The sequence below is a fragment of the Meleagris gallopavo genome, chromosome 10 (genome assembly GCF_905368555.1).
Source record: "Meleagris gallopavo chromosome 10, MGAL_WU_HG_1.1, whole genome shotgun sequence".
NCBI classification, from domain to species: Eukaryota; Metazoa; Chordata; class Aves; order Galliformes; family Phasianidae; genus Meleagris; species Meleagris gallopavo.
In genome coordinates this window covers 24285427-24309732 of record NC_139413.1, presented here as the reverse complement: position 1 = coordinate 24309732, position 24306 = coordinate 24285427, and the positions used below count along the sequence as shown (strand labels likewise).

The window sequence follows — 24306 nt, the reverse complement described above, 5'->3', positions numbered from 1 at the left end:
CTGCCAATTGGTGCCTCTTTTTTTTGGTACAATGTAACTTGGAGAGATTATAAATCATTATCTTGAATTTTAGGAAGAATGAAAAAGCCAGCATTGATCAAGGTTATTGAAACACACCTTTACAGATCTCTTCCCATTTGGGGTAAGGGCTGCAGCTACCTGATTATTCAGAATGATTCTGAAAATCTCACAAAATGTCTTCCAAATTGCAGCTTCTGTAAAACATTGCTGGCATTGCTTTTACCTAATTAATTTCTGATTCTTTAAACCAGTTACAGTTTTTACATGAATATTCCTCACCTACTTCACAGGTTTAAACTCTAATGAGCTTGTTACCCTGGTATTTATCTCAGCATTTCCATGTAACTGACATTTTTTGGAGCCAAATCTCCTGTTTCAGTTGAGAAGGGAAGGGAAAGAATGAATAGAAACAACCTAGAATTTCTGCATAGTTGGAAATCTTCAGTATGCTGCAAGGTGTCTCAAAAGGATCTGTGTGCCAGCAGTCTGCCCCTGTCACTGCATGGCTGATGGTGCACAGACAGGCTGTGCTGACCTCTTAGAATAAGATCATGCACCTCTTTATTTCTCTCATGTACTCTATGCCCTTTCTTGTAGCACTTTACATGTGGAGATGTAGAAACTCCACTGACAGGGAATTGTCCCTTTGCCATTGTGTATGTGGTTTTCCACAAAAAAAGTTTGTTACTTAGCTGGAACCTGAGTCTGGATATTCCACAGCAAGCTCAGAGCTCCTTTCTTTACCCTTTATTGGGAATACAGCAGCACAGGAGCATAAGACAGGTGAGGATTTATACTGATGCTGCCTCCAGGGACTGCTTTGGAGAGTGCAATGCAGGTGAGCGCTGATGCCCCTCCTCTTAAGTTGGACTGAAGGAACTATAGAATCATAGAATCACCGAGGTTGGAAAAGACCCACAAGATCACCCAGTCCAACCATCCACCAATCACCAATAGTTCTCACTAAACCATGTCCCTCAACACAACGTCCAAACGTTCCTAGAAGACTTCCAGGGTCGGTGACTCCACCACTCCCTGGGCAGCCCATTCCAGTGCCTGACCACTCTGTCAGAGAAGTAGTATTTCCTAATGTCCTGCCTGAGGAGATTGTGTATTTTAGTTTTCCTTGTGAAAAAAGTCTCCTTTTGAACTGAAATCTTTGAATTTACTGTTTCACAATCAGTATAAATGTGCTTATCTGTAGCCTTGGGCTTCAGAAGCCCACAGACTGCTCCACTAACTATCTATTGACTCTCTTGTATTAGCTGACTAAGTACTTTCCAAGAAAACAGCAGCAGCAGTTTGACATCCGAGTAATGCTGTTACGATGTGTCTGTGAACTGGGAGTCTTCACTCCCAGTGCTCAAAGATGAGGATGCTATTGCATGTGAAATCAGGGATATGAGCCTTTCAACCTGCTGATTCAGCTACTGACATTCCTCCTCGCCTCTCCAGCCCTGTCTTAGCCTGGCTCTTCTCTGTAAGCAATGAGCAGAATTGGAAATTGGTGAAAATGACTGGGCTGTTATGGTAGAAAAGCCTTTCCTTTTTCACTGGAAAAACAATCTTAGCTGAGGTGTAAGAAATGAAGCCCTTGCTTGCCTGGATAGCTTTCTGTGGGGGAAAACCACACAGTCTATACATTCTAGTCAGAGCTTTGGTCTAAAGGGGGTTAGAATGCCAAATCTCCTATGAAAGGTGGCCATGGGGCAGCTGCTTCTGACTGATGGGCAGAAGCTTAAAACCATCAGGAATTCTTTTTTGTTTGCTCTTTAAGGTTCGGATAATGGCTTTGTAAAGTTCTTTGGGCCTTAACTCCATTTGAAGCTGCTCCATTTTTAGGAATCTATATAGTATCTAGTGATCTATATTATTATTTTATTACAAAAGCTATCAATTTGACACAAGATCTATAATGTGGGTCCTGCCTCGTGTACAGATAGTAGAGGGTAGGTTAAGCATTGGTGACACAGTCTTTAGCTTTCAAAGGGCTTGGACTGTGTGACTGAAGAGGGATTTAAACTTTCAATGAATATCGACAAAGTGGCAGAACCATTTTAGCTGACTGGATAATAGCATAAAGGTGACGAGCAGGATAAGGATGTCAGGCAGTTGTCTGAATGAACCTGGCATTAAACTCTTTTGGTTCTTATACTAAAAGATATAATTGGTCTCTTGGTTCCATATGTTAGAAGCTGGGGTCCTAACAGTATTGCTGTATTCATTTTCTGGAATGAATATATATATATGCATATATGAGTATAAAGCCACTCATTGCTTGGGGGAGAAGGGCATTTGTTAATGCTTATGAAGCCAGATTTTACCCTCTGTACCATGTGATTTCAATCCCACTGAAATCAATTAAAGAATACATGTCATAAGTGACCATTCAGTATGACTAAAGGTGGCAAATTTCTGGCACAGAGAAATCATAGGGAGGCAAAAAGTTTGTCTTACTTATTTTTATAAAACCTGAAGAAAACACAGGACGACTGCTTCAAAGGTGTTGCAGAAATTGAGAAGTTCTGCACAGCCACATAGGTGGGCTGCACCCTGCAAGACAGATCTGACAGTGAATACAGAAATAAATTAACTAGCTGCATTTTCAGTGAGAGACCAATATTCTCTGTATTAGCACAAAGCGCCAGGAACCAAAGAAAAAGAGACAGATGAAAGGATGGAAAATAAAGGCCCCTAAAATAAAAGACAAAAAGAAAAAAGGCATTTTTGCCTCTAAACAGATTCCAAATGGGTGATTGACGTAAAGGATCCTGGTATTGCCTCCCACCTTCTGTTAAGGCTGTCTTATGGCTTGAACTGAGGAAATCTTAATTTTCTAGACTTGAATAAATGAAAAAAGCATCTTGAATTTCCTGGCCTGATGCCCTAATTGAAACATCAATTCATTTGCCATTTCAGAGCAGGCCTGGCTAACAAGCACCTCTGTTTGAATCCCAGAGAGCTTTCAGGATACGCAGTGGCTGTTGCTTGGCAAACAGAAGAGCTGCCTGCTGAAACCTGTGGTTGGTGTGCATCTGAGAGCTGCCTGAAAATCATAGCTGTTCATCTCTTCTTGCGTAGGTTGAGATGAGCAGGGCGATGTGCAAGGATGTAATACTGAGCCAAGGTTTGTGTAGGGTGCATAATTATGGGTGGTAACAGCATGAGGTTGAATTAAAAAAGTGATGTAGTTACTCTTCAGGTAACCACTAAAGCCACAACAATCAAACTAATTCGTTTCTGATTTAAGTTTCTTAAAAATGGCTGCTGTGATTATTGTACATCTGGGTGAATTTTAAACAAAAAGAGCTAGCTGTAATTTAAATTATAGCAATCATTTTTATAAGTACATGCAAACAAACTAGAAGATGCATGTGCCTCACTAAGAAGAGAAACAGGAGAAAATAAGAGGTAAAAATACAGGTATATAGTCATGGTGCTGGGGACATGAAAGAAATAAACTGATAGCAGTGTCTGTGTGGCCTTCATCTGTCTGGTGGTGGTGAGAAGAAATTGTAGTTGTGGTAGATGGTGAGCACTGACGTGGGACAAACCCCTGAAGCCCCAAGAAAAGACAGGCAATATCAGCCTTTGTGTCTTTTGAAGTAGGACAGGACAGGGGAGCACAACATCCAAGTGGGCACCACCATGAGGTTGCCAGTCAGGGCTATGTGAGGGATGCAGTTTGGAAACGGTGAATGTGAAGGCATTTAAATGGGATGTTTTAGCTTGAGAATGAAATGCTTTGCTCTGCTGGGCTCCTGTACCCTGGCTGAGGTAACCAGCACATGGGCCATATTTTGTACACACAAAAAGAAGTACCGAGATGCAATGCTACCATTTTATTAAAAATACAGGTAGCTAAATGTAATGAACAGCTAGTAGTGAGCTTTCTAATAGCAATATCGTATTCAAAGTGTTGTTCTTCCAAGATTTGTGAAATACTTCAAATTAATCAAAGGTAACCTTATATCTATTCATCTTTGTTTGCAATGCTACTCATGGAGGCTTCTATGCTTCCCATGTTGGAGCCATTTTTGGTTTCTCACTGATGATTCCCTCAGATTTGGTTGATCAGATCATAGCAGAGAACAGTTCTCAAACTGCAAAGCAGTATAGATGGCTTGAAAGCTTCAGGCTGCCCTTGGCTCCTGCAGCCCGGCTGAGAGACAATGGAAACATGGAAGCTAATGGTTCTGAATGGGAAAATGGGTTCTCCTCTTTACTTGGGGAAGTGGTGGGTAGGAGAGTGAGGAAGGAGGGATAAAGTCCCAGTTTTCTGGGCTCACAGGTGCAGTCGTTTCTCTGTAGTTTGTCAGCTTTTCTGACGTGTAATTTTTTAAATTCATAGGAAATTGATCACAGTGGTTCTTTACGTGATTTATAGCAGTGCAGACTTCATCCACAACCAGTTTTAAACTCTACAACTGCATGTCCTGAGCAGTTCTTCCATACCACTTCTCACAGGACAGATAATTTTTAGAAATAATGGGTGCTGCATTTTATGCTGTTTGTACGTTACCTCTCCTTAATGTGTTACACAGCAGTTTCATCTTCTTATCTCCTCTCTCCTTTGCATACAGCATCACTGTAAATGTAAGCTTTACAGCCTCCTGTTTCATACAGGTCTGGGGAAAACACGGGCAGTAAGAGCCAGATTCTCTTCTCTGTAGGAGGACATGCAGCAAACTGTAGTGAGTTTTCAGATAGAGGCCAAAAAGAGGTTTTAAATCTAAGTCGATGGATGAGGAGAATGGATACTTTATTATTCCATTAGGTAGTTTGTGTGATACTCATATTGGTTTATCATCTCACTCCTTTATCACTTTTATTAATAATCCCATTTATTTTCTATTATATTGTTCCTGGAACTTACATCCCTGGAGCCATAAATTGTGCTGAAATATGTTGAGATTGTGTACTTGTTTATGCAACTTGACTAAAGCCAAATTGGATAACAATGGCTGAACGTGATGCTCAGGATTTAATTTTGCTGAATACTTTATAACAAACATAAAATAATAGATAGTAATTAAGTGGTGCAAGCAACTGATTAGCACTTTGTGAAGCTGCATATGTAGTCTGCCCTACTGCTGCTGTTTGCAAACAAAGGGCTGTGACAGACACACAGCATTCACTGACTTGTGATGGAAAATAAAACTTGCTATACAGAGAGGCCACCTCCGAGGCCATTTCACTGCTGACATCTTGACACAAACCCCTCCAGGGTCTAACAGAGATTATTTTATCAGTGGAGTAATAACCTCATTAAGTGCCGAGGAAATCATAAAGCATTAATGATATAATGTATTTGGATTTTTTGTCATTATCGTGTTGGAAAAACATTATTAATATTACTTTATGCCTGTTCAAATGAATTCTGATGAGCAATCTGAGACACTAAATGGCACATAGTTTGTGATAGCCTTTTTAATCAAGTGATGAAAACACAGGGACTATTCTATTCCTACAGACCTCCCACGCAGCACAGGCCCAGTCACCCGAGGCAAAAGCAGGACTGGCACTGCCTGACCTTGCCAGTCTGTGCACACACCAAGCATTCCTGTCTGTCCAAAACAGTATAAAGAACTTTGGTTATATTTCTTTATATGAAACTGCTAAAGCACATCCACAGCTGAATCCTATTGTCTGGTGAAATAAGTGTAGCTAATTTGCACCGTAGGAAGGGTGACACATCCAGGTTTTCATATATAAGGTCTTCTTCCTTTTCCATAATTGTTTTAATCCCCACTGAAGCAGTGTGACAAGTGAGCTGAGCCTAATGCCTGGTGTCTGAGCTGCAAGTGCGAGGGGCAGGTGTGCTCTTGCTTCCACTCAGAAGTTGTAACCACTGGAATTGCTGCCTATGGTTTTAGTTAGCACCTGACTCCAGCTGGCACCATGAAAATATGATCACTATCAGGTTTTTGACTCTACAGGAAAATAGCATTTTATCAGCAGTGGCTCTTTTCACAGTGTTCCTGAGTGATGGTGATTCCCTGTTAAAATGGACTGGAATACATTGCTAATTTAGTGGAAGTTACTTTTTGGAGTTTAGCAGTGTCACATCATTTTACATAACATGTAAAACTAGAAAGCACCACAAAGGCATTTCCAACTCTCCTTCCCAGTATAACATCAGGAAATGTCAGACCTCTGTTTACTGACATACTAAACTTTGGACACCTGACCCCCAGCCAGGTTTTGCATTTCAAAGCATACATATGCATAAGATACTCAGAAGTTTAAAACTAGGCATCCAGGTACCCACAAGCCAGTCACATCATCAAGGATGTAATCTTCTTTTCTTTCTTTGGTTTTGTTAATATTACTATTATTATTTAAACAGAGTGGTTTGATATGTAAAGAGGACAGAAGCAGACCCTTCTAAGTGGTCTCCAATGACAGGGCAAGAGACAATGAGCGCAAATTGAAATGCAGGAAATTCCATATGAACATGAGAGCCTTTTTATTAGGAGCTGGTCGAATGCTGGAATGGGTTATCCAGGGAGGGTACAGCGTCTCCATCCTTTGAAGCATTCAAAACCTGACTGCACAGCTCCCTGGACAGCCTGCTCCAGCTGACTCTGCTCCAACCAGGGGTTGGAATGGATGATCTCCAGATGTTACTTCCCACCTCAACTGTTCCACGATTCTTAAGAGGACAAAAATGTGGTGCAGATGATGTAATGTTGTAGAAACAAGGAAATATTAAATATAGCTACAGACAGAAGATTGATTACTCAAAAGGTACAGCAAAAGAGTTTACACAATTATTATGATGTAATGTCACTCTTACAGAGAACATAGAGCTCATTACCACCTCTGAGAGGAAGGCCAGGATGTGAGCTAATATCCAGCCCTGTGCTTAATTAACCAAGGAAAAATATCAATAGGTGCATTTAAATGTCACATATTGTATGGAAATACAGTTTCTAATTTAATGCAGTAAAGTCTGTGGATATGCCCATCCCATACAGATTGCATTAAATAAAGGCCATTAAATAGAAAGGATGATAAAGCAGGGAAAGAAATGCTAACCTAAAGCAGTTTTCTGCAACTTTATCAGAGGTGTACTGATAGAGATCATCTGTATTTCTGGACAACTGTGCTTCCAGTTTCATAAATAATAGTTTTGAAGGGGTTAATCTGTCATTCAGACTTTTGATTACAAGTCAGTGCTCCTCTATGATTCAGACAGATAAATAAATCTCACACAGTTTTTTTATCCCGAAGCCATCAGCTTGGTAGTACAGTTGCAGAGTGGATGCAGCAAGGCATGCCTGCCCACCCCAGCTGGACAGAGTGCCCAGACCAGCACAGGACCTGCAGCAGAACAGCCCCTCTCCTTTTCACTGCCTTGAACTGCACTCCAGTAAACTGTGTGCTGCTGTTCCCTGGCAGGTCTGCATTGGCAGGTTATTTCAAAGTCAGATATGCTTCAATGGCATGGATTTACACTGAATTTCTGGGATGTCAACATTGCTGTTTGAAAGGAAATGATTTTTAAGTAATATCCAAGATATTATGTTGTTCTTTTTTTTCCTGCTGACTAAATAATCTATCCTACTTTAGCTATGTCTTTATTTTCCTACTCTTGAGCTATCAAATTTGCATAGTAGACGCAATGCTTTTCACACAGTACATCAAACGTGTTGTCCATAGCAACATCAGCAATTTTGCTTCTTGCTACAAGCCTCCTGCATTTACCTGACTTCATCCTTCACTGTGACTTTTGGGAACTTTTATGACAATGAAGCAGTCACCTTTCTTGATTTGATAAATCTCTCTGTAAGCATGTGTTCTATTCGTGAACAACATTGGGTACTCCTGGAAACTGTACATCCTTTCTCCATCTGAAAAAGAGCACGGACAGGGATGATGGTTACTCTTTTTAATCTCAAGCACAGTGACCCAGAGTCTTCAAAAAATGAAGTGAATACCAACAGGAGGGAAAGGAGTTCATGAGTTTGTGTTCTTTCCTAGTATCGGTGGGAACATCAAATCCTACCATACGTGGCCTTGTTCTTATCTAACATCACATAAATTAACAGCTCTACTGACAAGTAAAACCACTGGTGATATTAATTGTAAGGGTCCAGAGAAAACCTGCTGACAAGGAATTCTCTGAAGTGCTGTTTGTCAGAAGTGTAAGTCCAGGAAAGGATCACACCAACTGCACTCTTTCTCCAAGCATCGGCTGCTGGAAGCACCACTGCTGGAAGCAGGACACTGTGCCAAGTGATTCCTTGCCTGGCGCAGTGCAGAGGTGATGTCCTCAAAGCAGCTGCCAAGCAGCTGCCAAGGAGAGCTTCTTGTTTCAAGTTATCTAAATAAATTTGAGCCAGCAATTTAATTTTTAAATGCTCCTCCTTCCAAGACTAAAACACATAGTTCTCTGATCATGTTACTGATGGCTGTATTCAGTCAGGGCAAAACACAGAAAATAGCAGCAAAAGGAAATATTAGTGGACAGTGAAGGAAAAGTGGGGAAAAAAATCAATATTCGTCATCAGGACAACACAGTTTTAGAAAAGAAATGTCATTTTCACATTTTCAGACCCATTGATATGAAATACTATAATGCAGAGGCACTTTTGTTCTCTTCTGTAAAAAGGTGGGAGATACGTAGACGGCTGAATACTTACAAGTAAGAGAGTAAGTATCATTCAGTCTTTTACAACATTTAATTGACTTTAACTAAATCCAAACCCAGATAAACTAATCTTTGTGTGAAAAATTCATTGGATTTAAATGACTTCCAATTTCACCAAGCAAGTCAACACCTGTGCAAGCAAATATTGTCCCAGGGAAACCTACACCGTAACGTCATTCTGGACAGGTACACTGACCTCCACTAAACCCTTATGGTTTTGTACTTGGAGCTTGCTCAGGGCAAAAGACAGGCTTGTTGCCCATGGCACAGAAGCAGAGCACGATAAGCAAGCTTTTTGGCTCCTGAAATGATCTCTAGACATCCAATTCTCTGATCTCCGTCAACACCAACTTGCCTAATACAGTGCCCTGCCATGCATACCCTTCTTGTGCTTCATGCAAGGTAGAGCCAGAAATACTGCATCACTGGACAGTCATGTTTCCATTAATGTAAGGGGGATTTCCTGGTGCTCCGTATTCCTTTATCTCATGCTCATATGCACAACAGCTTGTATCTGTGTGGTGCAGAAGGATACATCTAAGTGTTCATTTTCTTTCTCATGTAATATGAAAGATACCTCTAACCGATTAACTAGTAAAGTGATGAGAATCCTCCAGGCTTTCAGGTCTAAGCTCATGTGATTAATTTAAATGACCAGTTAGCAATACAGGGAAGTGGTATTGATGGGTTTGTTTTTTTTCAGCAATCCTCTTCTATTTTGAAATTTGATATTTTCCAACAAGTGCTATTTGGAGCAAACTCAAGGCTGCTGTTGTGTTTCCCTACAGGAGCCCTACAGTAATGTGCAGGAAGGAAATTATCTGGCATTTCTGAGCTGCTCTTTCAGTTGCCCATGTGCTATTTTACAATGCAGGTGTTTGAGAAGATGGCGGCAGGAGGATAATGCAAGCTTAGCTGGAACCTTTCCCTTCCAGGATCCTAGGGCACTTCTCAAGGCACATGCTTCTAACTCATAGACTTAGACAATTACAAATGTGTAAGAGAGCAGATGCAAGTTGTCTGTGCACCCAGCTGGACTTTTTCTGTAGCAGCTATTCAGCTCCTCAGGCAGTCTCCCACAGTTCGAGTTTGTTGCCTCAGTCTCATCTTCTATTTAACTGGGAAGGAAGCAAAAAATGACATAGACTCATGATGTTCTCATTCCCAGCTCCATGTTAATTTGCATGCTGGTTTATATCAAAATGAGCTCTCAGCCAACATAACCGAGACAGATCTGCCATTTGTGCAGTCCAAACGTCTCTCAGATCATATATAAGGATGGACTTTGGATACTTTATGTCAGATCAGACACTATATGTTCTACTTGGACCTTTACTTCACTAAAATATGAACAGAATGAAGCGTGCTCTGGAGATAAATAAATAGTGTATAGTGAATGAGTGCCAAGGTCTTTTGTGTTGCAGAAAGTAAAGAGCCTATAGCCACAGATGAAAGATCTACAGAAAGAAAAATGATGTTCTTGTGACAGTTTTTTAGCGTGACAAATGAAAAGCAGAGAAATAGATTTTATCTCAACTTGTGCTGGAGAACTCTTATTTGATTCTGAGCATCCTAATTGTGTCAAACAAAACTTGTCAAGGCTGCTTTCTGAGTTTGTCTTTTTTTGTGGTACCCAGCTAAGCTTCTAGGGCTGTAAAATGGATAACTGTTGAGCAGCTACTGTTGCAGTCAAAGCCATTGAGATCTTCATCCTGAATGTATGAAGCACTACATAACAGTCTGACAACACAGCTTTTAAACACTTTGTGCTGGGTTTCAGTGGTTCAGCTAGGATTTCTTACTTGGTACATGTTCTCCAAAACTGGCAGTACCGTGCCCTTAACATCTCAGAAAGTTTATAGAGATGAATTCATTAGTGTCCAAGGCATTCATACTATTCTAATAAGCACCACAGAAAAGCCTATGAAGAGATGAATAATTCTGTTTTCAAAGCAGAATCTGAATAGAGTGCAATAAATAATGCCTGGTGAGAGCGAATAATGAAGGGAAAATAAACCATTGAAAGCTACACGTTAGTTAAACATTGTTCATTCTGTGCACTGAATGAGGTAAGGATTTTATGGAAAAGAGCATGTGTGACACTGTCATTTATAGGGATATTGTGGTGCCTGTGCACAGAGCACATGAATTACTGTCTCACAGGCAACCACACTGTTTTATGTGCTTGATTAGCAGCCCTTATAATGTAAGCATAGCATAGTTTTAATGTCTAATAAATAAGTTACGTGATCTCTGCTTCTAGATCAAGGCTCTGAAGCCTTTTCAGTTAAATGGTGTTAGAGTTACTCTATTCTTTCATGTGGGGAAATAATACGTTCTTTGAAATATGTGAACTATTTTCTCTGAAACTAAGAAAGAAAATGAAGATACTAGTGCAGGTATCTCACATGATGAATTTTATGAATGCTGTACGTGCAAACAGAATTCTATCATGGAAAGCACTGTCTGGGAACTGAGGCATCCACTGGTGACTCTGACATTTCCTGTCACACCACTGTTATTTAGGGATGTGGTGGTGGTTCACACACTCCACAACAGCAGTATCTGGAGATGCCAGACAAGTCATTTCCTTGCTGGAGTAATCAGCCTTGGTTCCATTTGCAGCCTGTTCTACTGCTTCTCCCAGAAAGAAAAAGACACCTGGTGATCTACCTTTGAAAGAGCAGCAGTCCCATCGGCCTCCAAGCAGTGAGGATGAATTGTCTGATCTCATAAATGTTTTCTTCTAAGCACATTGGGGTTAACTGATAAGATTTCAAGGAGATTATACATGCAGGACAGCACTGTGTATCTGGGTACCTGAGCTAGGTGTAAGTGAATCACACGAGGTGTGTAGGTTGCTCATGAGGTTGTTGTGAGGATGGACTTGTATGAAGTTAGCTGCTGCCTGCATAAATATTATTGCTGGTAATACAGGAAGGTGTCACAAGGTGGTGGTCGGGGTGACTTCTTTTATAGCAGAAGACAGACAATTTGGGACTTGCTGAAAGTCATGAAAGAGTAAGCCAAGCACAACTGTTTCTTCCTTCTTATCTTGTACTTTGGCCAGTAAGATAAATATACAGCCCCAAGGTCATTGAGTAACACTTTCCTCTGTCTACAGCAATAACTACAGAAGAGTATTTAAATTAATTTTTACTTTACAGCCTTTTTAGAGGGTTCTCTTCAGTTTTTGTCCACCAGCAAATTTCCTTTCTGATGTTCTGGACTCAAGCTGGCTTCTTTCAAGATAAATTCTCTTAAGTACTGCTATCTCTTCCATCTGAATCCTTGGGCACTTGGGGGGAAAAAACAACAACAACAACAACAACAAAACCACAGCATGTTGCACTAGGTTCAACATTTAATCACAGGAATGCCACCTTGCCCTTTGAGCTCCCTTTCAAGATGAATGAATACTCAGAAATGACTAAAGCAAACGCGAGGGCCTTATTTTAACTTGAGAACAATGACAATTTAAAATTTTTATAAGGGTTCCAGTCTTGTTGGTTTAATTTTTCATAAGGGATTCTGCATTTTTCATCCGGAGACTGGCAGAAGAGTCGTTTAACCTACCTGGAGAGACAAACTTTTGCAGGTCTGTATCTAATTCATGTGTGAAAAGAGAAGGTGCCCAGACAGGTCTGTCTTAAGGGGTCATGGAATACTATTTTTGCTGCATAAAAGTCAAAAGATTAGTTTTGATTTGCAGGCATACTATACAGTGCTTTCAGATTCTTAAAATTGATTTGCAAACTGTTAAAAATGAATAAATAATAAATAATAAAATAGATATGTGGGAAACAGACATAAGAAAATCCATGAAAATACAACCCCACCCTGCAGATAAATGCGGAGAGAACTTAATGCTGCTGGATTTTTGTTAAGGGAAGACTTTGCTTTTACACTACTAGTTGGAGAAGAAGAGTTGGGTTGATGTAGAATAGGGCTCATAGTAAGGCTTCAGTGCTTGCAGGGCCCTGTGGCTGGTACGCTCCCTGGTTGCAAGGCACTGCTATGGCCTACATACCAGCTCTGCCTTCCCTGCAGCAGATCACAGAGCGCTCTGACCATCTGCATCCTGCATATGTGACCACAGATGTGGAGAGAGGTCACAGTGCAGAGCTGCACACAGATTTGATTGGAGCCTTCTCGCAGGGAGTGTGCAACAGGAGATCATCACTGCATCGCTCTCAGCTCTGGGGTGAGACGTACGGGGCTGTTGGTTGCATTCTGTGGACCTGTTCAGCCCTGTCTCATTTTTCTTCCCTCTCTGAAATGGGTCCTGCATAAATATTCCTGGCCTGGCAAAATTTTTGAGAGGCTAATAATGCTGTTAGACCCTCGATGAACATGAATAATAGCCTGTTTGCACAGCTGATAACTGAGCTGTAAAAACGAATCTGCTCCCAGATGAAACTTGACATGCAAAATTTAAGCTTGGGGAGCAATTCTTTATACGTATTCTGAAAAATAAATAAATAAATGATTCGGACTGCTTAATTTTTATTCACCCTTTAAATACAAAATCCTACAGGAAGGTCAACAGAGAGAGCTTTAAGCATAAAATACAACAAATGTTTAGTCTGTAATAAAGTTGAATCTGCTCATTTTGGAGAAGAACAATGGCCAAAGGTCGAAGCTCTGGGTTCTGTAGTTGCCAGATGGGATAATTTCCAAAAGGGAATTTGGATGGTAATCAGTGTCCGCTGGGATCCATGCCCACCGCCCTGAGTCCTCGTGCCACAAAGGAGAGATTAGAGGCAGAATGAGAATGTGCAAGGCTGGCACGAATCAAAGGGACTCCCTGTAAAACCTATTACATCTGCTCTCTGAAAAATGCATAGAGAAACTGACAGTCAGGAAAATGCAGTTTTGATTGTGCTTTGATGGCTGGGAAGCTAAAATTTTGTGGGTGGGTGGCTGAGTGTAAGTCCATGTCCATGCCAGCTTTATTTGTCTGAGACAGGCAGAGTCAGGCTGGATTTCATTGTCCTTTCGAGACTTTCAGAGCAGCAGTATAAATAAAGGAATGAAACAGGGGAAATGAGTTTATAGACTTCAGTTGTCAAATGTTTCTCAAAAGGCCCAAATCTTGATGTTTTGTTCCATTGAATTTGTTTTGGCACAGCAAAGATAATATTGCAAACCTGTACAAAGGGAGGTGGCCTTTACGTCCCTCTGTGTCTTTGTGATAGTTGGGGGATTTACTGAATCGAAGTTTCCCTTTTGGACTAAAAGCAGGTGTTGCTCTCTGCTGAATTATGAGATAAAGACACTATGCCATGTGTTTGGGACCTACAGAGTTGGCTAGTATAGACCAAAACAAATGCCAAAGGTTTGGGTGGGAATATCTGAATTTCTCCAGTGTTCACTTTCTAATGGTAAAGACAAACAAGCCTCTTGGCAAATTAAGTTTCAGGTGAGCTCCTAGGACTTGACATGATCTGTGGAGAGCCCAGCTCAGCCCCTGGGGCCCGTACCCTCCAGCAGGTGAGTGTGCCCATGCTGTGGGGATTAAGTCTAAACCAGCTGAATATGTGCTGCTTTAACCTGATCCCAGCATGGGCTATGCCATGTTGTGGGGGAATGGGAACCGCTGTGCAGGGCTGTGATGTTGTCCTCAGGCCTTCAGATCTGCTCCTGCGTGGCTGCAGAGTGTTGCCCTGCTTCCTCACGGGGAACCACAGACCTCTGTCACAAGTAGTACGACCAGCCTTTGCTGAGCAGGGGACAAAGCATCTGTGCTAATCCTGCTGGCCAGCACAGGTCATATTGAAATAGAAAAATGATTTTAAGCTTAGACATGTTTGGAGAAGAGCAACGCTAGAGCTTTCGGAAGAGAGGATGAGATGAAGTCATGGTAGTGGGAGTGCTGTGACTAAGAACTGCTGTGCTTTGGCCAAGGACTGTGGGAAGCACTGGTGGAAGCTCAGACTGTTCAAGTCTGACAGGATGTGTGCAGACACACAGATACACAAATACTCATCTTTGTCAGAGCCACAGGAGAACCAGTGCAGAGGTGCAAGAAGGGTGGCAAATCAAGGAGCTGAATTAGCAGGAGGGATTTGGGATTGATTTAGACTACTGGTAAAAATCTGTTTGTGTTCCTTCAGGCTTGAACCACCTTGGGTAGAACTTAACAATTGTGGAACTAGGAGATGTTTGTGTTTTAGGAGTATTGTGTTTTCTACGGAGTATTTTGAGGGTAGGAAGGAAGGCTGTTTTGTGCTTCTAGAAACAATGCCTATAGGACATGTTCTTCTGAAGCACATCTATCACTCGATGCTTTATGTGATATGACAAAATGCCACAGGGGTTCATCTGTCAACTGCTGTTGTAGCAGAATGATATTAGGGGCAGGAAATCTGAACGGGCATCTTCTCGGAAACTTTGTTTAAAAGAACTGCAGCTCTGGGAGTGCACATACACTTCTATCGCATACAAATGTTTTCAGCTTCAAAGAAACAAGTTTTTCACAAGTTAGAAGTGTAAACAAGGCTGCTCTTGTAATATGTATTACAATTTTAATGTGACTGTAATGAAACTATTCATAGAGATGCTCAGAAGAGTGAATGTTATCATCGATCAAACACAGCACCATGCAAAGCCAGGGGATACTCAAACATCAGGCCTACACATGCAAGATGATAACTGGATTCTTCTCACCTGGAAAAAAGATCTCCCAGTTTTTCCCTTTTGTTCCATTAATCTTGTGGGGAAATTTAAAAAACTAGTTTAATTTTACTCATTTTGAAAGACAAATAATTTCACTCCGACCAAGCTCAAATCTTTTATTTATGCTCAAGACTACATTTATGCTCAAGACTACATTCACTCTCTTATTATTTAGGATTTAAAATTGATGAGATGGCAATATTTAATGGGATATCTTTGAAAATCATTATTAAATACAAGCTGGTAAATCAAAAGAGAAAGCAAGGAAAACAACATTCAGAATCAGTTGATTCTTGAAAAATTGTTCTTAATGATCTCTCACTTTAAAAAGGAAAATAAATGTTAAGTTCCTATTCCCTCACTAAGAGAGCAGCTGTAGGAATTTATAGATTAGACAACTCAGACTCTGCCCACCACTTAGTGTGAAGTCGGAGGATCAGTACTGTCTTGAAAGCGAAATGGATTTTAAAATGTTCTGCTGTCATACAAAATCCATACAAATACATAGGTTGCTCTGAAAGTAATGCCTTCGATTTATTTCAAAGGAAACAGGTACAAAGAGCACAATAGCACAATAATACTATTCGATAGCTCAAACTCTCAGCTACAAAACACTATTTTTCAACAGTCACCATAATTAGCTGTGCATTTTCACCAGTGATGAATAAGAGCCTGCATGCCATGCTTGTAAAAATCCACATGGCTGTCTGAAACATGGCTTTTCTTCTACATCACTGTCACCACTGCTGAAACACACCACCCACCACCTCACTGTGCTCACATCCACTGGTTGCTAAACATGCAGCAAGCATCAGTGAATGTCAGTGGGTGCCACTTTTTCCACACTGCAGGAACTCAATTCCATGTCTTTGCTTCATACACACTTCCATGTCAGGCTGCCCCTCTGCTGCCATCTGTCACACGGCAACAACAAGCAATGGGATATTGGTGGGAAGGCTCAACCTCTACTGCCATCCCACCAACATCCACCTCTGATGTCATGGGCCAACATCATAAAGTGGGAAGGGCAGCCCTTGTATAATGAGAAACATTCAATGCAGACATGATCCTCGATTCCCACTTGGGTATTATTTTCTCCTTGATGTTGTAATTAATGCTAAAAGAATTTGTGTGAGCCATCAGGATGCTCAAAGCTTTCTGGAGGGCTGCTGGGAGCTTGGGGACTTTGCATCCCACAGAACCAGACCTTGTCCTGCTCCTGCCATCCCCCCACAACACACTGCTGCCTTGCAGCACCTGGGCACGAACAAGCAAGGTGTGAGAGAAAAGTGGAGTGAGTGCCCAGCTTACTGAATTGTTAAAGAGGCAAGAAAAAAATCCAGGCTTCATGCTGCTTTCTCTGTTGTGTCTCAGCCCTCTGGGAGCTGTAGAGCAAACAGCAGTCTGTGGTACTAATCTGCTGCCTTACAGCGCTGATATACGGTCACTGCAGAGTTACACGAGACACTGTCAACTTCAGTTTTGCTCCAATTCATGATTCCTTTGTTAGTATTAGCAGGATAAATAGTTTGAAGTGAAACATCTTGAAAAAATCCCACTGTACTTGTTACTAACTATGGCCTGAAGTCTGCATTTCTGTTCGCTTTCACGGTGATTAGTCACTGTATGACAGCAAAGAGCAGCTCAGTCTACAGCAATGCTCCTCCAGCATGCAAAAGATCTTGCCAGACACCTAATCCTCACTTTTTTCTTCTCAGTCCCTTCATTCTTATTCTCATTAAAATTAATGGGAAAGATCCCTATTGTGACTGTGGGTTTGGTTGCACTCAAAGATCCATTGTCCAGGGATACTGCTATGGCACAGTGGTCCCTCCACAGGGAGGGGAATGAGGGGCAGAAGCCTTCTGTGTTAACTCCTCTCTGGCTGAATAACAACTTTACCAATGGCCTGCAAACCATCTCATGGGATGCAGGAACAAGAACACAGTGTGGAAGATGGAAAAGGGCAATACCCTTCAGGAAGCTTTCCAGGGAGCTTTCACAGCATCTTCTGGGTATGCTACATGTCGTGGTTCATACATGAGCTGAAATGCTATGGAAAACCAGGAGCAGGCAGTCACACTGGACAATGTGGGCCTGAAGCTGGACAGACATACTTAATCTAAGTTTAAGAAAGTGGCTTTAAGTCAGGATTGCTCCGATCACCCCAACTATGCATGAGTCATATGCATGGCTGAGATGCAGCCAGCTACCTTGAGGTGTTAGAGACTGAGTGATGTGGTGCATTTTGGACTGAAATGAGAGGATGGGTGAGGAAGTGGTGCAGGCTTATTATTACCTGGATAATAAGCAGCACTGAGCAGCAGAGCAATGTGGTATCATACTGCTTCTTAAGCTTCACTAAAGGGTAACTGAGGGATGGATTGGGTCAAAGATCAATAATGGCTATGGAAGCCAGAGAATCTGGTTTGCAGCATGGTTCTTGGATGATAAACTGATGAGTTCTGTAATGTGATTTAAGTCTGTGAGATGTCCTCCTTTCTTTAATAGGCCATGAGCTAGCTAAAAATAAGGATGTCATCAGAAGACTTTGTGTGTTCCAAGGGGGTTAAGCTGGCCTTTTAGGAAGCTAAGGTAAAGTCCCTAGGGCTGTCAGAAAGCCCTAGAAAGTGAAAGGGGAAGATGGATCTAACAGACAAAGTAGTTTAGGGCACGGGTTTTAAGTAGGAAATGTGAAAAGGAAAAGAGCAAGCAGCTGACTTGGGGGACTGGAATCCTCTGGAAGGAAGCTGAAGTTGAAAGAGAATAAAAAGAAGCCAACAAACAAAAGAGATTATACAAAAAATTGAACAAAGTATTTTAAAACAGAATAAAAATTGGGGGGAAAAAAGTGCATAGAACAGGGGCTAACATTTAGTCAGATGCAAATAAAAAGATGAATTGGAAGAAAAACAGTAAAGAATTAGAGCACTAACTTGTTTTCACACCTGCAAAAGAGGCTTTATGCAAATGAAAGGCAGTGTCACCTGCCTTTGAAAGCAGGAATATTCTCCAATTTTTTAGTAATTTATCTCTAGCTTTCAAAATATAAATAAGAGTTATAGGAAAAATAACTACAGTGTCCTTATGTGGTACAGAATTTGTTGGCGTGCTGTAGTAATTAAGAGAGGGAACGAACTTTAAGAGCTGGGGATGAGCCCTGATCAGTAGTGAACCTGCCTACTCCACAGGGTTTTGAGCTTGTTTTGTTTTTCACTCAGTAGTAGCAGAAGGAAATGAGTTTTAGTTTCAGATGTAGCATACAACACTATATGCAGCTTGAAATTCACAGCAGAGTTAGTTCAGGCAACAGAATTTTATTAAGTAGGTAAATAATATTGCAGGTACTGACATACCAGCTGGCAGGGATATGGCCACTGGTACACTGGTTCAACTAACTTAATTAAAAGGTTTAATTTAAATATCTGTTTGGAAAACATATTACATTAGCATATCTAAAAGGCATGAGGGGATTGAGGGAATTAGATTTGCCAAGTTGAAAGACAGGATGGAAAGTCAGCCTAACGGACAGGGGATATCTTGGAAAGCAATTATAGAAATAGCGAAGGACTTTATTTTTTTAAATGTCAATTTGAAAGAAAGAAAAAGATTGTAGAAGGACATTACACTGATGGGAGAAGAATAGTGGCCTGGTCAGTACAGACAGCTGAAGACACTTGGTTTCCACAGCTTGGAGAGTTTCAGAAGGAAGACTGGAGACTTCCCAGGGGATGTATCCTACGTACATCTGTTCTCTCTCTTCCCTGAGAGTATCTATTTTTCCATACATGCTTTTTAATTTAGCAAAGTTTTAATGATAAAACAACAAAGCTCCTTCAGTTTTTCCACATTTGAGAGAGCTCTTTGTTGGGCAGGCTGTCTTTCTGATGCAGGTAATGTGGCAGGGGAGGTCCATGGTTACTGACATTCTTGATTGTGAACAGCAGTAAGTCAGGATGGTCCGATGCTGTCCTAAGCTGCCACCAGCACACTCAGGTTATACTAGATGAAATCTGTTGCCCATCACTCAGTGTAGACAATGTTGGTCACAATGATGTGTGTTCTCAGTCCTGAGTAGTGCAGGTATTCCAGGCTTCAGATGAGGGACTCCTTTAATATCTGCCCACCTCATCCTGCACAGCTGATCCTCAGCCCCTCCAGATGCAGTGTGGTGAACAACAAAATGCTCCTGGGTCTTGCACACCAGGCACAATTGCTTGCAGCATGTTGCTCAAGACAAGCTCTTGGTCTGAATCTGCACCTCGACCCTCTGCAAAACAAGGGAAAGTACATGGGAGATGGGCAGAAGGTTCAAGCACCAGGTGAACTTGCACTAAGTTCAGTGCATTGCTTTTTACGTGCTTCTGAATGACCTCTTTTGTCCAAATAAAATCACTGATTGGGAGGGTGTGTATGTGCACACCTGTGTGACTAAAGAACAAAAGAACCCACTGCAGCCAGTCCTGTAAATAGGACAGATTGACTTCTGTGTGTTAGATCTATGAATGACCTCCGCCACCAACCAGGAAATGCAGATTATCAGCATGTATTTTGTATACAGCAGTTACTAAGTGTTGTGTATGAGATGCTGGACACTGTTTGGCCATAAATCAAATACACCTGTGCTGTTGCTTTACAGGCTTCCAGACAGTCTGGGTACAAGAAGCCTGAGTTCCTGTTCCAGTTGGTGCTGAAGAGGTGAGCTCCTGGCAGAGATGGACCATGGGAGGTAAATTATCAATCTTAATTAACTATTAGAACACAACGGATAAAATGAGATGTCTCTTTCATACAACATGATTTCTCTACCTTAACTTCCTTTAATTTCTCCAGTTTCCTCTTTGCCTCTGGGACACAAATGTGACACAAATCCCCCAGGCACTGGGCTCCTAGCAGCCGCCTGAATGAATGGCCAGTAAGGGCTGTTGAAATCACAGCAGGTCAGGTGTCATCTGAGCTATTTAATTAGAACAAGTTTCTTTACGTTGCTTTCTGTGAGAGGCATGCAGCCAAATTAGCTTCTGGAAATTCAAAGTTCCGATATGGATCACACCAGATCGCTGTTGCCACCGATGCTCTGCACCTGTTTCATCCTGAATAGCTCCACTGCTGTCTTTGGAGCCACTTCCAGCTCTAATTTGGGAAACAGAAGAGGCCAGGAATTAGGGTAGCTCTATCAGTCTGCGTTTGACCCTACTCAGCTTTGAGCAATTACTGCAGTCTATCCCACTGATCCAGCCAACACAAACGCGCTGCATTTTGCACACTAAAAAACTGCCCAGCGGGGCTCCGATCTCTCCCAGCTGCCGGGGACACGGCGCAGCCATCAGCCGGCCCCGCGCGCACTGCTCGGGCTCTCGGACGCTGCTCACCAATGACTTGCAAAAGCTCGTTAAAGGCACAGGTGCGCTTTTACACGGGGAGCGGTTTGAGGCCGATGGCACTGCGGGGTTTGCAATCGAGCAATTGTAGCGCATCGGCTCACGTAAAATTAGTGCTCGATTCTTTTCTTAAACAAAGGCCTGCCCATAACCACGTTAACGCTGTTGCACTGGTAGATTCGGGTTACGCCTGAAAATAGCTTTTCATAATGATGTTACCGGCACTCCTCACCCTCGCGTTTCCCGCCGGCGCAGCTCGGACATCTCAGCAGCTGCCGACCAACGCGAGGCTATCGCCCCCAGCGCACGTCGCGCTCGTTCCACCCATTTGGGCGCAATTACGCGCAGAGAAGCACAACGGCGCGGCCCGGGCGCCACCCGAAGTTACGCCCCCGAGCCATTTAAAAGAGCAGAGCGGCGCTGGGTTCCGGAGGACCGCGGACGGGAAACGCGGAGCCGCCCGCCGCCGCCGCCACCCCGTGCCCGAATCGCGCGTCCGAGGCCGGCTGCGCGTGGCGGCGGTGCGCGCGCGCCCGGGCCCGCCCAGCGGGGGCGCGTCACGGCGGCGCGCGGCTGTGGGCGGGGCCGCGTGCGGGCGGCGCGCGGCGGCGAGCGGGGCGCATCCCGCACACGGTGCGCTGCCACGGAGGGAGCGGGCAGCATGTGCCGGCCTGCGCTCGCCCGGCTGCTGCTCCTCCAGCTGCTGCTGCTGAAGCTGTACCTCGGCAAAGGTGGGTCCGGCGCGGTGCGGCCGTGCGATGCGAGGAGGACGCGAGGGTCCCGCCGGTCCCGGGCATCACCTCGCATTGCTGCTCCGTGCGGCGGTTGCGAGCGGTGGAGGAGGGAGCGGGGACCGCGTGCGCTCTTCGGCCGGTCGGCGCGACCCGAGCGCTGCTGACGGGAGCTGCCACCTTTAATCCCCCGCTGAGCAGATTTGTGCCTCGGCAAAGCGGCGCGGCGTCTGCAAAGCAGATTTGCTCCGTTCCCCCACCCTCAACTTCAGCCGGGTCGTTCCCCCGTGCCGGGAGCGCCGCCCGCACCGCTCATCTCTTCTCCTCGCGATCTGCCCCGCTGGTGGATGCGCGGAGCGGTCCTGGCCTCGGTACGCTTTTCCATTTTTCTTTGTCTTTTTCGTTTGGCGTTTAACCATTTTCCGTCCCCGGGTTTCTTTTTCCCCCGCCCCCAACCCGGTGCACGGAGCACGGCAGCGGCCTTTCCACGCGCACACAAAGCAGCTCCGTGCACCGCCGTGCTCCCGCGGGGGCGCATCCCCCCCGGCCGGGCTCAGCCCCAGCCCCTGCCCTCCGCTGGCAGTTCCCGGTGCCGGCTGCAGGACCGATCCCCACCCCGGGACTCCCCCGGCGGCGGAGCGCGCCCCACTGACCCAGGCGCGGCCCCGTGTCTCGCAGGAGCCGTGAAGGAGTGCGATAAGGACCAGTTCCAGTGCCGGAACGAGCGGTGCATCCCCGCCGTCTGGGCGTGCGACGAGGACAACGACTGCTCTGATAACAGCGACGAGGAGGATTGCCGTGAGTACCCGGTGGGGCGAGGAGTCGCGGTGGGGCCCGCACAGCCCCGTACCGAGCCCGGAAGGGCGCGTTTCCTATATGTGCTGCGCCTCTTTTTTATGAATGAATGAATGAAGTCGCGCCGTGCCCGGCTCCGGCGCCCATTGGCTGCCGCGAGCAGCAGATCCGTGACGCGGCGCAGCTCCCCGGCGTGGCCCCGTTCCGCTTTGCCGCCCGCCTCGGGTACCCTGGGCCGCCCGCTTCGGCCAGCGGCAGCGGAGCGCTCCGAGCAGCGTGGGCAGTGCCTTGAGGCAGCCGGTGGGTGTCCGGAGCGGGAGGGGCCTTGCGCAGGGCCAGGTGTGCGCGTGGAAGCCATGCTTCAGAGTTTCCCGCAAGGTGTGGGGCTGATGCGAGTTCTGTGCTTAAATCTGTGTGTGCGACTCTGGTGGGCAAGTAGTGCTGCTCGGGAGCCTTACCCACGTCGTAATGATTGTGTCCCTGTTAATGTGCAGAAACGGAGCACAAGGAGATCTGTGCTTCCAGTCCTGGGCAGGTGGCAGTCATACCTTTTCCTTTGGTGTGGTCCTGTGTGTGTGAGTGGTATCCGGTAACCTTGGGGGAATTTGTGGGGCTGTGCTGTTACCATCTCAGCAGGCACCACATACTCTTGAGTTATCATTGTAGAGTAATAGACACTGAAAAAGCATCAGGTTTTAATTCACTCAACTCTTAGAAGCGTGCAGACTATAAGAGTATACAAAAATAATAAGAGTTGGTGGTTGCATGTTCCCATGCATGTAACTGTTAGCAGCATCACTGACTCATTTGTCTCAGTGTGTTCTGAGTGCATCAGTTGGTGGAGAGCTGGGATTCCCAAACTCTCGTTCACACAGAACTTTTTGATGCTGTAAGTTAAAGCATAACATTTATTTCTGGTGCTTTTGTACTCAGGGCTTGACAGACTATGCATGCATAAGTTTGTGATACGAAGAGTTCAGCAGCATTCAGATAGAAACGTGCTTTATGTGGGAATTTTGCTACCGCAGCTTAGATTTGGAATTTTTGAAGTTACAAAAAGCTCATTGATGGCTGACTGAGAACAAAGGTGGGACTCACAGACAGTTGTAACTGGGAATGTTTTTGCAGAAGCCTGTGAGTTTGCGGAGACCTGTGGCAATGTGGGCAGTCGCACAGCATGCTGCTGTTGGGCTTCTGGAAGTTTCCTGGCTAAAGGCCCCTCTGTGGGCTGCTGTGCAAAGGCCTGGCGAGCTGCAGGCGGTCTGCAGGCTGTGCTTTGGGAGCTGCTGTGCAGATGTTAGGCTGATGGCTGGGCTGCATCTTCAGTCTGTGCACCCTATGTTCCACGTTGAGCAGTTAGATTTGTGGCCTGAACTTCTTGTCTAGTGCAGGTGATTCAGTGGCAAGCAGTATCTGGGCTGGTTTTATTCCATTTTTCCTTTTGGTTTTCTCTTTAAGCATTGTGATGGAAGAGAGTGTGTAAAACACAGTCCTGAACATGTGCTCGGCAGGAATTGGGCTGTGTTAGGAGATCAGACCAACAGCTGCATCTGATCTGTTTCAGAGAGTTCATACTGTTGGGATGGTAAAAATAGAGTGGAGTAGATTGTGGTAGAACGGTGACTTTCTGATGTTAGAAGGGAGAATTTTTGGATGTGAAGACATCAGGGAAGTTCTTCACTTTAATATGAACTCGACATTTTTGTAAGTATTGCTTTAGCAATTGGCAGCTCAGCCTGTGGAGGAGGGTTGGAACTACGTGATCCTTGAGGTCCCTTCCAACCCAAGCCATTCTATGATTCTGTAAGTCATTGAGGAGTATACTACAGAAATTACTCATGGATGGCTAGTACAGTTATATGTATATACATGTATATATGTATGTTATATATATACATATACACACATTTCACAGTTGCTTCTTTAACCCATCTGAAAGACAGCTTTTTCACATGCATTTTTCTTGCTTACATTGTTTCTGAACACTGCTTAAAAAAAAAAAAAATAGTGCCACTTTTCCACATATGTAATGTTTAGAGTTATA

At 43.9% G+C, this 24306-nt stretch overlaps 1 protein-coding gene and 1 long non-coding RNA gene across 6 annotated transcripts in view; one reads left to right on the top strand and one right to left on the bottom strand.

Annotated features, from left to right (window-relative positions):
- Positions 1-18652: 18652 nt before the first annotated feature.
- On the bottom strand, positions 18653-21315 carry LOC116216992 (uncharacterized). The gene is made up of 3 exons (XR_004160814.2): positions 20969-21315; positions 20165-20488; positions 18653-19625 (listed from the first exon to the last, which is right to left on the bottom strand). It is a non-coding gene; the product is annotated as an uncharacterized LOC116216992 (long non-coding RNA).
- Positions 19986-24306, top strand: part of LRP8 (LDL receptor related protein 8) — a 155782-nt gene continuing 151461 nt past the window's right edge. For 4 of the 5 annotated variants that reach the window (XM_085232201.1, XM_085232202.1, XM_085232200.1 and 1 more), the window contains exons 1-2: positions 21268-21467; positions 22146-22265. In XM_085232201.1, coding sequence (XP_085088327.1) covers positions 21398-21467; positions 22146-22265 — 190 coding nt within the window. In that variant the 5' untranslated portion in view covers positions 21268-21397. Of the gene's footprint in view, positions 20085-21267; positions 21468-22145; positions 22266-24306 lie in introns of those variants that run through there. The other variant, XM_085232199.1, reaches the window with a different exon arrangement.